An 18,105-nucleotide genomic window follows, 5' to 3' on the forward strand; every position below is an offset into this window, starting at 1 on the left:
TTTTTTTAATTACTTGTCTTATATGTCCATAAAAGAATTATAAAGTATTTAAGCTATTTTAAAAAGGTTTAATTATTAAATTATGGGAACTGTATTACGAAAACACACATACCCAATTAATTATTGGCTCCCAGAACATTCGGAGAATGTTTGTTTTTTGTCTGGAAACAGACCTTTTAAGTTCCTATTTGGATTTTCCAGGAAAGTTTTCTTTACAAAAATATAACTTTCACATTAGGGTTCAGAGAACATTTCCCTAACGTTCTGATAACCCTTAAAATAATTTGAACCTCATGGGAACCTTGGATTAATCTGGGATGGTTTAGAGAACAATCTTTGAACCATCCCTATACAAACCTGTTAATATATTGATACAAACGGGAATGTTTGTAGTTCCAAATATACCTATCTGGGAACTTCTTGTCACAAGACTATGAAAGAACTTTATGGGAATGTTTCCCGGACATTAGTTTGTGGTTACAAAAATACCAATTCAGCAAACATCCTGGTATGAAACAATGAAAGAACATTACGGGAACATTTCAGGAACGTTAGTTTGTAGTTACAAAAACATTTGGCGAATATCCTGGTATGAGGCAATCAAAGAATGTTATGAGAACGTTTCTGGAACGTTAGTTTGTAGTTACAAAAATATCTTTTTATTTTTTTACTCCTATTTGGCGAATATCCTGGTATGAGACCATGAAAGAACGTTATGGGAACGTTTCAGGAACATTAGTTTGTAGTTAGTAAAAATTAACAGTACCTAAAAGCAACCTAGAGCAAACGTTCCTGGTCAGTTGTCATATAACCAGAAGAGAATCTCGTTTTAAAGTTCCCACGAGAACGTTCCCAGAACGTTATGAAATGTTTCCCAAAATCAACCGAACGGGAACCGTGTGCTAGCCTTAGCCAAGCGCTGTGTTTACTGTGTAAGCTCTAGATGGCAACCCTGAGTTGAGTAACGACTACTGACGAACTTCCGCCATTGTGTAAGCAGGCGTGATCATTGTTTGATTGGCACTCGTGTCAGCCAATGGAATTTGGAGCTGGTGGGCGGGACTGTGACGTGATAGGCCCAAACGAGACTGCTATTTAAAACCTCCGAGGGCGGAAACCGAAAGGCGCCATTTGCTTCTTGGACTCTAGCGGTGAATGACAATAAAACTGAGCTCGCACACAAAAAAACCGAAACCGCTCAAATAAAATAAAATAAAAAAAACCCGGTTCATCCTCATGGAGGCGGCGGTCAACCCGTCTATTGACAGGTAAATATTTCCGGTTTTTCAGCTAGCAGTTAGCTGTGGTAATTTATTGCCGAACACAAAAGGACGAAGCGGCTCGGGGTTGTGTGGTGGCTCAGTCCCAAATGGCTCCATGTGATCGTAGTGCACTACACAGCGCTGTAAAATAACAGCTATTAACACTTTATGAAGTCTTAATGGACAATATGGAGCAGTTTAGGGTTGGGGCGGGTGTTTTTTTCGACGTATCTAAGGTGATTAAATCGGTTTAGATACAGTCGTGTGTAAACAAAAAAAAAATTTTTAGCTTCTTGTCAAACCACATCGAGTATAAATATTTTTTTGTATATTTATTAACGATTTTCGATTTTAACCACGTCGATTTTAAGTCGTTTTCGACATGTTGTTTGCTTTTAGCCGCGTTATTGGCCCAATCCCAATCGACTGCGTACTCCCTTGATTCGTGCCCTACAAAGGGTGCGAAAGGATCGCATTTGCATTCTACGTAGTGCACTTGACAAAGGAGGGAGCCATTTGGGATGCGGCCACCATCTGAACATGCAGTACTGACACAGCTGTTATGACTAAGTTAACTAGTTACATAAATATCATCACTGACATCGGATTAATCTGCTAATAAATTGACACATTAGCATGTTAACTAGCTAGTCAGTGTTCTGGTATGTGTTTAGTAAGCGTAAACCACGTGAGCTTGTGAGTTGAATATAGTGTAGGCCAATGGAAAGCTAATATCTTAAGTGTTTACCTGGTTTAAAATAATGTCACGTGACGTAGAGGTTTGATTTGTTTACAAACATGTTTATAAATGTCTGGCATGTTTACAAATTGGTGATGGGCGGGGCCATCGAAGGAGTCACGTGGCAGAAGTGGATTTAATTTCTGTTTTAGTCAAAGACAAGGATAAAGACAAACAGATCCTTTTTTTTTTTTTAAAAGAAAAAAATCACTAAGGGTATATCCTAAATCAGAGGTGCCAAAATTTCTCGTTTAGCTTTGGCTTTAATGATGTCTTGACTTGTTTCTGTGACAGTATGGGAGGCACCTGAAAAGTACGTCTTTTTTAAAAATAATTTTCTTGGATAAATCAGCAGTCAGACCAAAACCCAATTAAAATTCCCTCAACGGAGAAGCAAATTCGCTGAAGGGAAGCAGGATCTTTATCTCGGTGAACTTTGACCTGTGAATTCACAAGTTTCGGTCTTATTTGATGTACATAACGACTAATTTACGTACTAACTGGAGTGAAATAAAAATACAGCCTAAATAACCAAGGCTTCCCACAAATCAGGAAGAACTTTTATATCCTACATCAAAGGTGCCAAAATTTATGCTTCACTTCTTTCTATGGTGATGTGGGAGACACCTGAAAACTATGCTCTTTTAATTTCTCTAATAAATCAGCAGCCAGACCAAGTGCAAATAAAATTCATGAGGGGGAAAGGGCATGGGACGTGGAAGACATGTTTCTGGTGGTTGATAATTTGGCTTCGCAGATTTAAACTGGGTCTTGGTTTTGTGAGCCAATAGAAAACAAGTGGGCGGGACTGTCATTTCTTTGGTCAGTTAAGCTACTAGTTATTATGTAGCGCTCATGATGAACGTTTGCCTCGCTGTTTTTGACTTTTTCTCAGAGCACATCTGGAACAAAACTTAGCTCTCGTTCACCAACATTCACAAACGTTGGGTTTTTGTCATAAAATTCAGGATTCTCTCTCTCTCTGCTAGAATATTCTTGTTAACAACTTTGGCACTTCTGATATCAACACTGTCATACTAAGGATCTATCTATCTATCTATCTATCTATCTATCTATACAGTGTAATCATATTTACTACTCTATAATATATAGCCCCAAGGCCTTGGAGAATGATATCTAATGTTTCCTTGTATATAGTTAGGACGACAATCTTCACAGCTGACCTTTTTTTTTTTTTTTTAAACATTTTTTTGTTGCAGAGTTATGCCAAACGTAGATGTTATGACTGCTTGCTTTAACACAATTTGTGTCCTGTGTTCACATGCAAAATCTGTGGTGTTGGTCAGCTTCAGTTCTTCAAGCTGTAAAATACATCCAGGCACTTGGGGGGAACAAAGTAAAATCTGATCTGATTACTGATTCTTTACGCAACATATATCTTTCCACTGATGTACTAGATTGGACAAATGTCCAAATAAAATTCGGACACGGATCCAGTGTTTCGGGTCACAAGTCCTATTTTATGCTTTACACTTCTGTGCCTGGGGATTTCTCTGAAAAAAAGTAATAAGTCACTCAGTATTAATGAAATAAAGAAGAATTTAGTTGTTAACACTGCATTTAAGGATAATTTGCGTGCAGTTACGCTGAAATGTGTCATGTTGCCTTCCATTTATTCATTTATTCATATTATTTTAATGTTTCTAATCTGAGTTGTATAAGGCTGGGGTTATACTTAACTTGTATCTGATTTTTATCTACATGTGCACAAGTTGGCAGCCGTGCATGTACGTGTCCTCTTCCAGTCGAACTCTAGTGCGGTTTGATTGCAGTGAGAAAGCGATTTGACCCAATCGTACGAACCGATCCAACCGTTTCGTGTGTTTTGGGTTGCGAGCGACACTTTTAACTGCAGATGTGAGCTGCTAAACTGAGCCAAAGGACAGAGCTGTAGTGCTGCGGGAATGCCGCGTGTTCTCAGTATGTGGAGCAGTGAACAAAAATAGAAAATAAACTCTGGATGTGAAACACAAAAATATTTTGAACTATAACTGTCTAGAAGTTCATCAAGAGCCGGCTTTGTGTTTTCTTTGTTTCTTTTTTTCCATCGCTGTATTGCTGGTTTGTTTAATTACATAAAATGAGAAAACAAACCAAACCAAATAACGAAACGAATCCAAAGTATCAGATTCCTCAACCGGACTCAGAAGCTGGACTAATAGGTGTGAAAGAGACAGAGCAAACTAGAGCTGAGTCTCAAATTACACACTTATGTACTATTCTAGACAGTATTAACATTTCCTTTATATTTGGTGTTTGAAATTTAAAAAAAGGCTCGTGTTTGGTCCACAAACCTACTGCAATGTCAGTATGTACTACTTTCCTGTTTTAGATTTTCTAGATTACTAAAAGAGAAGTCATGGATGCTTGACTTTAAAATTGCTTTAATTATCTGAGCAGCTCTACTGTTATTACCATGATTTATTTATTTATTTTTTTCTGTTTTTAAACTTAAGACTGGTTTTATATCCAATGCAACCTTTAATCAAGTGACCATGTGTGACAGAACATCATGCTTTGACATTTTTCATCTTGACTCGTTTGTAATTCTCTGACAGGAAGCTGTACAGCTCAGGTTAAGACGTTTAACAGTGTTTGTGTTTTTTGTTATATCTTTTTTTTACTTTATATTCAGTATGAGGAAGTGGCACAGCTCAGACTCCAGGCCTTGTATACATTGGCTCATATGCTAATTTGCATGCTCCAGAAACATACAAACCAAGACATATAATCTCCCTCTGCAGCAGGTCTGTCATGACGGGTGCCATGGAGTCAAGCGCAGCCAACCCGGGCAAACGCATTCGCAAACCCTCTCTACTCTACGAGGGCTTTGAGGGCCCCGGCCTGCCTCTCACACCCACGCCTGTAGCGGGGCCGCCTCCCTCGCAGCATCTCCCAGTGAAGGACCCGAGCCGGCAGGGCCGCGTCACCAACCAGCTGCAGTACCTCCAGAAGGTGATGACGAAGGCGCTGTGGCGTCACCACTTCGCCTGGCCTTTTCACGAGCCCGTGGACGCCGTTCGTCTCAACCTGCCTGTGAGTGTCTGCTTCTTACGGTCACAGGATGTAATGTTGTAGGAATCGGAGAAAAATAACCAATGGCAGGCAAAAAAAAAATTCTAAATGATGAACATTATGAAATAAAATGAAAGTTATGAACAACTTGCAAGAAAGCTTCCGGTAAAACAGGACGCAGGAGTGCCAGAAATTACGGGTTTACTCAGCATTTAAGATTTTTTTGAAGTGTGATGGCAAAGACGCGTTGCGAAGCAGTTACTTTCACTTTGCGCCAACTTTATCTAGGTGAACTTTAACTTGTGAATTTAAGAGTCTTGGTCTTTTGAGCCAACAGAAAACAAGTGGGTGGGACTTTCGTCTGTATGGTTGTTTTTTTTTTTTTCTTACTACTACTTAGGACTTGCTTAGTATGATTTCCTATAATTTCAATGTTGACATCTCTGCTAAATTAAACTTTCTCCACCCAAAAGGTCATGGTTTGTTTTTTTTCCCCACCCTAGAAAAAGGGCTTCCACTTTCACTGCCTATGAGCGAGAGTCTATTATGTCTAGCAAAGAATGTAAAAGTGTAAACTTTGTTGTCTACAAAGCATCAGATCAAATACGAGGCAACCATCTGACAAGTCAGGCTCAAAATCAATAAATATAATACCTTTGAGTAGGAATCTTCAAACTTATCCACAAAGGGCCAGTGTGGCTGAAGGCTTTCATTCCAGCCAAATAGGACGTTCACTTGATAGTCGATTGGAAACCAAGATGAGCTGATTAAAGAAGTGGAATCAGATGTGGCTTCTGCTTGGTTGGAATGAAACCCTGCAGTCTCACCGGCCCTTTGTGGATAAGATTGAAGATCCCTGCCTTCGAGGGTGGATCTGGCCTAAAATAACAATAAAAATAAAACCTGTGAGGGAGGTATTGGTCCAAAAATTATTTAAAAAAAAAAAAAAAAAAGTATTTGAGTTTGGACCTGGCGCAAAAATAATGGCTGGCCCAAAAATTAAACAGAATGAATTTAAGGGAAAGAAATGATAAACACAATGAATTTTGAGAGTGGGACTGTCTGGATCACGAGCAGCTAAATATAAGTAACAAAATAAATTTTGTCAATGTACCTGGCTAAAAATGATTAAATCCTAATAACAGGAGTCTAAATTAAAAAAAAAAAAACTCTAAAGTCTGTTTTACATGTCATAAAATGTATTTACTTTAGCAGCTATGTGTCTTTATAGTTTGTAACTAAGCATTTAGTAACGTCAAGCGTTCTTTTAAACCTCCCGACCAATCAGGTCTCAACTTGGAGGATAAAAAAGAAAAACCAAACATGGAGGACATAAATGCTGGTGAAAATTTGCTCTTCAGTGATACTATGGCTACAGTGTTTGCATCACGTCAGCTGTATGTTATTGTTCCTCTGTTAGAACAGCAACATTAAACTATGTATCTGTTTTGTGAAATAGCAGCCATGTTTCTGATAAGATTTTAACTAAGACTTTTATTACATCATGAATCAACGATGTGTACGCTGATTGATTATATCTGGGCATTACAGGAGTTTGTGAGCTGTGAACTGTTTCTATAACGGCGTGTTTTCTGTCCTAGGACTACCACAAGATCATCAAGCAGCCCATGGACATGGGCACCATCAAGAAACGGCTGGAGAACAACTACTACCGCAGCGCCAGCGAGTGCATCCAGGACTTCAACACCATGTTCACCAACTGCTACATCTACAACAAGGTGAGAGTGCATGCACACGCACACACACACACACACACACACACACACATACGCACAACGAGAAACCCTCCGGGGTTACCATGGAGCCGGTCTCTGGTGGTTACTCATTGTTTTTTTTCCCAGTGCAGCACGGGTTAATTATTCATGGACTTTGTGTTTCTGTGTGGCTTCCTTCTCTCCAATTATGAACCTAGCAGAACAGAATTGTTTTAGAAAAGTATAAGAGGAAGTAATACCGTATGATTTGTGATGTAGCCCACTGATGACATCGTGCTGATGGCCCAGTCTCTGGAGAAGGTCTTTCTGCAGAAGGTGGCTCAGATGCCCCAGGAGGAGATCGAGTTGCCCCCTCCTGCACCCAGGGGTCGAGCAATCAAGACTGCCAAATCCCGGCGGGGAAGAGGTGAGCGCATGAGTGTTTGTCTGTCAATACCTGTATTTACATTCCTTAAAAGAACAATCGTTCTAAATGTACTGTATAAGAACAAATTTGTGAAAGAAATGTGAAAATATTAGTTTAGCAGTAACGATATATCTGTGGGAGTAAGCTGACTGTCCATGTGGATATGAATATTTCTGAAACTTTTTTTTTTTTCCTGTGCATTGTGAGTCACTGAAAATGAAGATTTCAAAAATGCTCCTTCAAGGTGAAAAAAATCTTAGTCTGTTATCTAAAAAAAGGAATGTATTGCTGCATTCAACTAGAGGTCATAACCTAATTCTCAATGTCCAACCAGGAAAAAAGCCAAAGAAAATGCCTCTTCAACGCAGCTTGTTGTTAACAGAATTTGAATATGGAGGCGTCCATGTTTTTACTCCACTTTGTACCTCAAATACATAAAGGTCAAAAATGATGGCATTCCATGCTCTGAGTTTTGAAAAACGTTGAAGTCACAGCATCAACTTGCGCATACCCATTGTGGGGTCGTGATTTATAAGAGTGCCAGGACTTAGTTTATCACGGCTACGTAAGGGCGGGGCCTGAGGGCTGTTATTAGTAAATCGAAGGTGCTGCGTTCACTAAATCAAACGTTATAGCTAATGACAGTCGTTCATTTCAGACCACAAAAGAACGAATAGTTACCTTTTTTGTTTACAAAACATTTGGCCAATGTTTTGAACGTTTATTCATTAACTATTCTAAAATAGCTAGCTAGATTTGCCACAGGAGATTATTGCTAGCTAGGTAACATGGGATGGACGATATGGCGATTATGGAGTTACTTTTATAGCTTTGGTAGCAAACCTGAATCCTGCGAATCGTATCATGCATCATAAAATGTCTCGCCATATCTCTCACCACTACCTCCTCCTGAAGAAATCCAGAATAAACGTTTAGTTTAGTGTTTAGTATTAGGAGCTTGTATCAAATCATCTATTCAGCAGACTGCTATAAATTTCTCACTTTTTTATAAATCAAACAGCATGTTCACTTGAAAGAAATGAGAATTATGGGTTTCATTTTTAAGTAAGCAGTCGATGCGTCTTCGATATTTGGGTAGAAATAGTCAACACTTCCTGCAAATTTTTTTTTTTTTTTTTTTTTAATTTGAATTAAACTTGAGCACTGTATGACTCTCCCATGGTAGATAATTGGATATTAAATGGATTAGGCATGTGAGATGTGTAAGACCAGTATTCTCTCCTGTCGTTTAGCACTGAGTGATATGATGTCTTTGTTTGATGACCTCACAGATGATGTCAGAGCCGTTATTACAGTATCATCAGTGTATGATTAGTGTGTTATTGATGTGTTATTAATGTATTATTAGTGTGTTATCAGGGTATTATTATGTTGACTGTCTCACACTTATCACACTGTGTTTCTGCTGTTTGTGTCTTTTATACTGGTTGTGGTTGGATAAAACACGTTTATGCCACTGGGGAGCTTTACACGTCTTGCACCCTTAAATTAGTGTGTTGCTTAGCTAATGATGAACATCATCATCTCTATCTCTGTCTATCTCCCTCTCTCCTTCTGTCTTCTCTCTCTCTCTATTTGTGTCTTTCTCTGCCTCTCAATCTTTTAATCTCTATGAATCTCTCTCTCTGTCTATCTTGCCCTCTCTCTCTTTCTTACTTGCGCTGTCTGTTTCTCTCTGTCTCTCTCTCTCTCTCTCTCTCTCTCTCTCTCTGTTTTGCACTCTGTTTCTCTCTCTGTTTCTCTTTTTCTGTGTGTCTGTCTCTCCCTCCCTAACTCACTCTGTCTCTCTGTCTGTCTTGCGCTCTCTCTTTCTTACTTATGCTGTCTCTCTCTGTCTCTCTCTCTCTGTCTCTCTCTCTCTGTCTCTCTCTCTCTCAGGTGGTCTGAGTGCAGCTCAGCAGGTCCCGGCTGTGTCCCAATCTGCCTACTCGCCCTCTTCTCCTGACACCCCTGATTCCAGGTTTTCCGGCTCTCCTCACATGATGCTGAGTAAACCTGGACCTCCTCCTCCTCCTCCTCCTCCTCCTCCCCCACTCATGACTCTGCCCCCCACACAGCCCACCGCTAAGGTACTGACATACACGTACTGTAGTATACTGTATTGTATTGTATACTGTAAGAAAGTTCTACGATATAAAATGTACGCACATAAACAATTTATCATCCATAGCCATCTAGTTCCGCACAAATAGAAATTAACCTTTTTCTATTGTCTATAAAGAATTTAAGCAAAAGTTGCATTATGTTCCTATCCTGATACATGAGTGTATTGAGTAAAACAAGGCCTGATACTTTAAATAGGGAAGTGTATGTGGTGCACTTCTTTTATTTCAGTTCATGTTATTTATTAGCCAGATCCTGTCGCTGGTCCTGCATCGCACTCACAACCCCAATCAGCAAAGAAATGATGTTAGTCTTATTGTGTGTTTCACATTTTAGTAGGAAAAGGGAGTCATGCTTAAATGAATTCAGTTTTTCGGGTTAGTCGTACAGCACAGTTCTCTCCACGTCTCAAGTTTTAGTTCCTACCGCGATTTGTTTAGTTCAGAACTGGTTGGCTTGGGCTGAAGCAAAATGGAAGTGAAATCAAGTTTCTGTGCAGTGCAGTAGACACGTATCCAAAACAGGTCAAAAAGACTTATTTATGAGCAAAATTTATTTATTAAACATGAAACCCTTCTGAGATAATTGACTCCTTTTCAGAGCAGCTTGACTCCTCTCTTATAGTGAGAAAGATCTTCATCATTCCGAAACTAAATGTCTTTTGTCTGTTTTCTCCACTTACAGAAGAAAGGCGTGAAGCGTAAAGCGGACACCACCACCCCGAGCACCACAGGCTTCCCTGTGCCTCCTGCAGGCCGTGCTATGGGTATGGGTAAGGGCCGTGGCGCTCTCTCGCTCTCGCCGGTACCCAGCCTGACGTGTGGCATGGGCGTGAGCGAGCCCGTGCACCTGCAGCCCGTCATGGGCCGATCCGTGCCCCGGCGTCCCATCAAACCCCCGCGCAAAGACCTGCCCGAGCTGGCGAGGCCAAAGAGTGCGCCGCGGCACCGTACCAAGCTGAGCGGCCAACTGCGCTACTGCAGCTCCATCCTGAAAGAGCTGCTGAGTAAGAAGCACGCGGCCTACGCCTGGCCCTTCTACAAACCCGTCGACGCATCACTGCTTGGCCTGCACGACTATCATCTCATCATCAAACACCCCATGGACCTCAGCACCATCAAGGTCCGTTTCATGCACTTAAACAATGTAATAAGGTTAATGTTTGTTCAGGTTTTTCTAAGAGCTGAAATTGTGATTTCAGGAAAAAGTTGATAATAATAATAATAATAATAATAATAATAATAATAATAATAATAAGTTTCATTTTCATATATGTGGTAGCTCAAAGTGCTGTGCAATCAAGTAGCAAAAATTAAATGCTCAGTAAGATGAAGTAAAAAAGATGAAGTAAGTATAAATTAAAATAAATTATAAATTAAAATAAGGCTGCAGTTGGGTTCAACACTGACGTGCGTCCTTACTCTAATTTTAATAATAAACATCAATATTGTTTGCATAAAACTAACAAGAGCAAAGACATAAAATCCACATTTGAATGTTTTACGAACTCCTGTTATACTTTTAGTCTAATCAATGTGTTTTCTAAAATTGAAAGTACAGACTTTAATTGAAGTTTAAGAAAAAATCTCTACCTAAATATAAAAGAAAACATTTTCATCACAGTGTGATCTCTTTCTCTCTAACCCCAGAGGAAGATGGACGAGCGGGAGTACAGGGACGCTCAGGAGTTTAGTGCTGATGTGAGGCTCATGTTCTCCAACTGCTATAAGTACAATCCACCTGAGCACGACGTGGTGGCCATGGCACGCAGACTGCAGGTACACACACGCACACACACACACGCACCGTTTACACGCCACTCCAAGTCTTGACACCAATAACAAAATCTTTCCCCTTTATTATTTTTTTTCCTAAACATGTCTCCTTGTTTGCTGTAAACTGTTACGCCAGTGGTTATAACACTATTATTACCCAGCTCTGAGTGGTTTTTAATTTTAATAATTATTTAAAAATGATTTTCTTTCAGGACGTGTTTGAGTTCCGTTTCGCAAAGATGCCTGATGAGGTCCTGGAGGAAGAGGAGGAGGAAGAAGGCTTAGCGCCGACCTCTCTGGGTCGTAACGTGGGCATTATGGGATTGCAGCACTCCTCCTCCTCCTCGTCGTCCTCTTCATCTTCATCGTCCTCATCGTCTCCCTCCTCTTCATCGGAAAGCGAGCCGAGTAGCGACAGTGAGCCGAGCAGCGAGAGCAGCCCAAGCTCGGACAGCGAGGAAGAGAGAGCGCAGCGCCTGGCCCAGCTGCAGGACCAAGTGTGCACTCAGGTACACACACTATCACACACACACACACATATACACACGCACAAACATTTCTCCAGTCTGCTATATATGACTAATTACCCATATCACACAAATCCACGCTGTGTGTCCCTTTGCAGCTGCGGGCGGTGCACGAGCAGTTAGCCGCGCTCTCGTCCGGCCCCATCATCAAACCCAAGAAGAAGCGGGAGAAGAAGAAGGACAAGAAGAAGAAGAAGAAGCCTGAGAAGCGCAAAGGTGGCCGGAGCAACGAGAGGGAGAGAGAGAAAGTAACCAAAGTGACCAAGAGCAAATCCAGCAAGATGGCGCCCGTGTCCACTCAGAGCAAGAAAGCTCCTGCCAAGAAGAACAGCAAGAGCAACAAGTAAGATGGCGTGTTCTTCTGTCCGCTTTTTGCTAAACTGAATAATGTGTAATGCTGACCAAACTTTAAGCTTTAAACGCTGCATCAGTCCTCCTACTTTCTCTCCGACGTCTTAGAAATCTGCACATTTACGGTCAAAATGGCAGATATCATGTTGGTTAAAACTATTTTCATTTTTATTATTAGTTGAAGTTTGATTTTTATTTTATTATTTATCATTTTAAGTAACTGTTTTACATTGCGTTTTTAATATGTTTTGTAATATTTGTAAAATTACTTACACATTACTTTACATTACTTTATGTAATATTGGCGCCTTGTATTTTTTTTGTAACTCGGAACTGCTGTACTTTCCTTTTCAGGACAACTAAGAAGTCTTTGGCAGCTGCGGCACGTTTTTCATCTTCTGCCCCGCCGATTCCGCAATACGACTCAGAGGAGGAAGAGGACGGTCTGCCTATGAGCTACGACGCCAAGCGCCAGCTCAGCCTCGACATCAACAAGCTGCCGGGAGACAAGCTGGGCCGCGTCGTGCACATCATCCAGTCCCGCGAGCCCTCGCTGCGCGACACCAACCCCGAGGAGATCGAGATCGACTTTGAGACGCTCAAACCGTCTACGCTGCGTGAGCTCGAGAGCTACGTCACCAGCTGCCTGCGCAAAAAGCCACGGAAACCTTACGGTGAGATTTAAAATGAGACACGGATACCTGCGTTCTCCATCTTAATCTCTGTTCTGGTACTTCAGAATTTCTGTGAAGCTGCTTTGTGACCATGTCTACACCGCTATGCAGTTTAATTTAAACTACATTCTAATTGTAATAAGTGTAATCATGGTAAAACCTCTGTACATTTAGAGCTGACTCCGCTCCCAATAGCACAACACTTCTATAAGAAAATAATGATTGTGTATGAAATTGCAGATGTGTCTAAATAGAGGTTTTACTGTGAGAGGTAACAGGCATGAGGTGTGATTGTAAGTGTGAGTTAGGACCCAGTAGACTTGTCCTTGACACTATATTTGTGTGTGTGTGTGTGTGTGTGTGTGTGTGTGTGTGTGTGTGTGTGTGTGTGTGTGTGTAGTGATGAAGCCGGCCGGTGGGAAGTCTCGTGAGGAGCTGGCTTTGGAGAAGAGAAGGGAGCTGGAGAGAAGGCTGCAGGATGTTAGTGGCCAACTCAACTCTGTCAAAAAGCCCCAGAAACCCAAAGGTGAGAACTGAATCCTTTCAACATTTGGTGTAAATTCTCTAATCGTGATGTTTTGGCAAAAATATGATTATAGCACTATGTGCTGCTGTTAGTGGTTATGTGGCATGAGCATATGCTTTTACGCTTCTGCTCAGTGCACAGTTTGTATGTAATCCTATGGAAAGCAGCCATTTGTGATGTTGTCAGAATTTATTTATTCCAAAATACCAAAAAAGTGCTGAGTGATGTCAAGCATGTTTTTTACCGCCCAACCAATTACATCACAAGTTGGGGGAGAGAAAATTAAACATTAAAGATGTGCGGGTGAAAAATCAGTCTTGATAGGGAGTGATTTATATGTCGAGTCAAAAATATTTCCAATATTTAAATGTTGAACTGTAACTTAAAAAATAGCATTGGGCCTCATTGATCAGTCTTTCAGTAAAGCTGCATGCAAGTGTTTGTGTAAGTCAACCCAAAACTAAAAATTTCCAATTTTTAGAGTTACAAAAGTTCCAGAAACTATTTCTTCATACGTGTGTTGCTCAGACATAAAGCACAAAGAATGATGCCTACAAAACCTTGTAAAAGGTCAAGATCAAGGCTAAAAATAAGAAGGAAATTATTCTAACTCCTATGCCAATAAAAATATTTAATATGAATAATTCAATTTTATTTGTATAGTGCTTTTGACAATGTACGTTGTCAAATATAAATTAGAAATTATGGCTATAAATTTATTTAATAATTATAAGCTAGCACTAAATCTTCTGTCAGCTGAGGTGTTTGTTTATGGCTTACAGTTCTGCGCAGACGGACCGGCTCGTCCTCTGTTTATACAGCGTCATTTCCTTTGTTAAAATTGAAGGATTGGTTTTATTTTTCTTGATTTATGGGTTTGTGTTGGCTCGCTTTCTTTATTTTTTGTAATATTCTTTAATTAATGCCAGTATTATAACGACTGGTTTTCATTAAATGTTCTTTTAGTCCCTGACCTAGTGAACTAGCATGATGATGTGTTTTTGATAGAGACTCCAAAGCACATCTATAAACCTCTCTGGATATGGACATCTACGTGTTTTTTTTTTTTTTTTTTTTTTTTTTTTTTTTTTTTAAAAGTTAATGGGGTTTTCACGAGTACCAAATTTCTTATGTAAACGCTCGTCCGAACTTTTTACAAATAAATCTATTCATATGCAGATTGATAAATGAATCCCGTCTTTGGGACATTCACTGGTATCCAATGTGACGTCCCACTTTAAGTCTCACAAGCAGCTCAAATTCTCTTGATTTTCTGCATCCAAAGCTACAGCGAAGGCAAACCTCCTCATCACTAGTTAAACTGATAAATCTAATCTAGTTAGCTGATAAGTAGCTAGGACTGGTAATAGCGTTGTTATGGTGAGTCACTTTGTTCATTTCAGCACAAAAAGCACCTGCACTGTGTGAAGGCACCCATTCAAGTTGTCTGCATTTTTTTTTTTTTTACATTTGCGAAGCAGAATTTATCCTGGTTTGTGGACAGCTTGGCACAGGAAGTGCAGTTATGTTTTAGTAATCATTGAAATTTTGTTACAGTGTTATAGTGCACCATCATTACGTTGCACTCTATGTATTGAGCATATATAGTGAACAGGTAATAAGTAAATTGACTGTGTTTCTCCTCCACAGTGGAGAAGGCCAGCGTGAGCACAGAGCCACACTCCATGCCCGCTCGCCTCAGCGCCAGCAGCTCCAGCTCTGACTCCTCTTCATCCTCCTCCGATTCCTCTTCCTCAGACACCAGTGACTCTGACTCCAGGTGATCGTGCGGGTTATGAGAGCACCGTGACATGACAAAGGCATGTCCTGAAATCCCGGCAGGATGAATTCTGGGAGGACCGAGGCTGTGTGGGTGATCCAGAAATCCAGAGATGGAAGGACAGAAGGAGAAAGGAAAGAAAAAAAATAATTAAAAAAAAAAAAGAGCCAAACTGTATCATCCCTAGGACACACTTTCATGTGCAACGACAGATTCCCAAAAGCGTGTTGAGACGTGTTTGTTAACCATGTACAGACTGTGTTGGATTAATTTTTCTTTCATAAAGAAGACTTTTATAAACGTGCCCATAGTGGGAGGTCATGTGGACATAGAAACTGCGCTGGAGTCTTGTCAGTCATACGAATTTCTTTCATTCGTTGTGGATTTAGAGCTCGGTTTAAAATTCTGTTTCTCCAAACCACAACATTTGACGCCTACCTTAATCTTAATCTTAAGTCTGCCTTAATTTGAAGCAAGAAAAGCAATGTAACTCTTATTTCATATAGAATATTAGAGTGGATGTTTCGTCGTGCTTTAAAATTCAATCAGGAAGCAAAATTTTGACAAAATGTCCGAAGATGAAAGAGAATTCGTGTTGAGCGTGCTGTTCGAGTTCCTTTTTGCGTGTAATGATTAGCCAAAGGGAGGAATATCCATCATAAAACTTGTATAATTTGTACTCAAGGTTATTCAGTGCGATTATTCCAGTGACCAGTAATGTGTTTAAAAAAATTAACTAGTTAAAGGTGTAGTCTGTGATTTTTAGGTCGAAGTTAGCTGTCTTAAAACTCAAAATTCGAACAAATTTAGGCGTGGCTTTGGAGGGAACGCTGAAGGCTTTATTAGTTTGAGTTTTGAGAACTAGCTTCGGATTCCTTGCGCAAAAATCGTGGTCCACATCTTTCTCACATTTTCAAGGACATGATGAGAATGTGTTTTGGACTTTAATCACTGACTGCATCTTTAATGTTCACTTTTCTTTGTTTGTTCATTTTAATGTTTTTACATCATCAAATACAGGTTTTGAACGTCTCAAACTGAAGTTTGTTATATTTGTCCCGTTATCTTAGCTGGACTTGCTAACGAGGCCGATACCGAGTGCACGCTAATAATTATCCCAGGTTAGCCTGACCTCAGTTCTGCAGTGCTAACTGTTTTCCTTCTAGCGTTCAGTCATTGCTAGCATTTATTGTGCTGCTTAAAGTCACAGATTCAAAACCCAGATCCTGTTTTGAAAATGTGATGCCTGAAGTTTGAGCTTTCTTTCATTTGTCAGGTTTGAAATGGTGATTTTGTAGGGGGGCAAAAAAAAAAAAAAAAGCCAGTGCATGAAAACCATGGAGCGATTATTGTATATAACCTCCTCAGATCATTATTCTGCTTTTTCTTCTTTCTTTTGTATCAACTATCATCGTTTTAACCTGTTTTGTTTCTTGAATGTAAGGAATACCACCCGGTTGTTGTGAACCATGTAGCTGCACAGACACAACATTCTGTTCCTGCGATATTTATATTTAAAATATGGTCTTTGAATTGTATATTTAGTTTGGTTTTATTTGGGTGTGAATACATGTATGCCAACTGAGTTCAGAAATGTGTCTTCTTTTTTGAAAAACAAGTTTCTGTGAGCCTCAGAGCTCAGGTTATGATGCTTTGTCGTTCTTCTCTGAACCTCAGTATGACCTGATCCAGCTCCAGTGATGACTGACAAAAAAAAAAAAAAAAAAAAAAAAAAAAATCACAATATTTGAAGACATTTCTACAATACACAGTATGTTTCATGATATATATAGTAGAGGTGTAATGCAAAAACACTGTATTTAATCTGATCAGGTAGGCAAGTAGGTGTGGCCTAATTCAGAACTTTTATTTTTTTTTTATTTTTTTTTTTTTAAATTAATAAACAAACACTAGCACTATGGTCTCAAACACTGGAGGGGAAAACACCCAGATGTATAAATGCCAGCATTTCCAGCATGGCGTGTGTGTGTTGGCTCTGACAGTTCCTCACCCTCAGCTACAGCACTCCAGTTCGTATCTGTTCTCAACTAAAGATATGCGTGAAACTGATTTTTGCTGTTAATCCTGCTCACACAGTCTTTCTGTACCTGCCTGTGATATTTTCTAATGAATTTAGTTGGTTCTATTTCTCAAATATTAACAAACTATTAGCCACTGTGACCCTGACCAGGCAAATGCTAAGGATGCTTAGTAACATAGTCAGGATATTAAGGGTGAATGATACTAATGAATGAATAAATGGTATAAAAACATGGGCAGCAAAGCGACACGCTCATGTTAATGCTTGTCCAGTGAGCTTCATATTTGACTGCTTGTTCACACGTATATAAGTAAAAACTTCCCACTCATGCCACTTTTGTCACGTCCCGCGGGATCCCAGTCTTGATGCACACCTCTAGAGTCAACCTGAGGGCCTGTGAATATTTATGGGAAACTTTCTTAAAAAAAAGAATTAAAAAAAAAATTTAATAATTAAGAGAGCACCTATTCATATTTGTATCAATTTAGAAAACATTATCTGTTCATTCTGAATAATGTATTTGGTTACATCCCTAACATAGCAAAACAGAAGTGAGGTGAGTTTAATAAATAAATGAATAAAATTATACAACAGCTACCACCCCGGGAAGGTGAAGGCTAACACATGCTTCTTTTCATGCTATATCACAGGGCAGCATAACATTCTGAGGAAAGTGCTATCTGCCCTCTTCCACATACATAAGCTCACAGATGACTGCGATTGGCCAATGTCACTGTGATTGACAGGGGAAAGAGAGAACATGGACAGTTTTGCTCCTATATATATATAAAATCAAAGGTTTCCAGCATTTGTAATGGTTTAAAAAAAATTTAACATTATAAAAAGATATTGCGATGTCCGCAACATCTCATTAAAGTGTATAGTGACAGTTAACAACAGTATCAATATCAATATTATATCTTCATATTGCCCAGCGCTACTCCAAAAGCTGACTGCTAGATGAAGTTCTGCCAGAAATTACATTTACACAATATCCCTCTTACCCCAAATGTAGAAAATCTTAGATTTAGATTTACGTTTGATATGTATGTAGTCAGGGATTTAAAAAATAGATAGGATCAGATAGGATTTCACCACTGTTAGACTAAAAAAGCCTGAGATTACAGG

The 18,105-nt window shown here is 39.6% G+C and overlaps 1 protein-coding gene across 2 annotated transcripts; it reads left to right on the forward strand.

The window, feature by feature from the left end:
* Positions 1-1,124: 1,124 nt before the first annotated feature.
* On the forward strand, positions 1,125-16,521 carry brd2b (bromodomain containing 2b). 2 transcript variants are annotated; one of them, XM_026924341.3, is made up of 12 exons: positions 1,125-1,268; positions 4,767-5,058; positions 6,639-6,776; positions 7,032-7,179; positions 9,079-9,269; positions 9,988-10,425; positions 10,953-11,081; positions 11,291-11,587; positions 11,704-11,948; positions 12,311-12,630; positions 13,031-13,156; positions 14,807-16,521. In XM_026924341.3, exons 1-12 carry the CDS (start codon positions 1,237-1,239, stop codon positions 14,938-14,940), a joined length of 2,490 nt encoding a protein of 829 aa, XP_026780142.3. In that variant the 5' UTR covers positions 1,125-1,236; the 3' UTR covers positions 14,941-16,521. The 2 variants fall into 2 exon arrangements, with proteins under 2 accessions (XP_026780142.3, XP_053084034.1); XM_053228059.1 differs by having other exon boundaries at positions 4,770-5,058.
* The last annotated feature ends 1,584 nt before the right edge of the window (positions 16,522-18,105 follow it).

The sequence above is a fragment of the Pangasianodon hypophthalmus genome, chromosome 22 (genome assembly GCF_027358585.1).
Source record: "Pangasianodon hypophthalmus isolate fPanHyp1 chromosome 22, fPanHyp1.pri, whole genome shotgun sequence".
Classification (NCBI taxonomy): Eukaryota; Metazoa; Chordata; class Actinopteri; order Siluriformes; family Pangasiidae; genus Pangasianodon; species Pangasianodon hypophthalmus.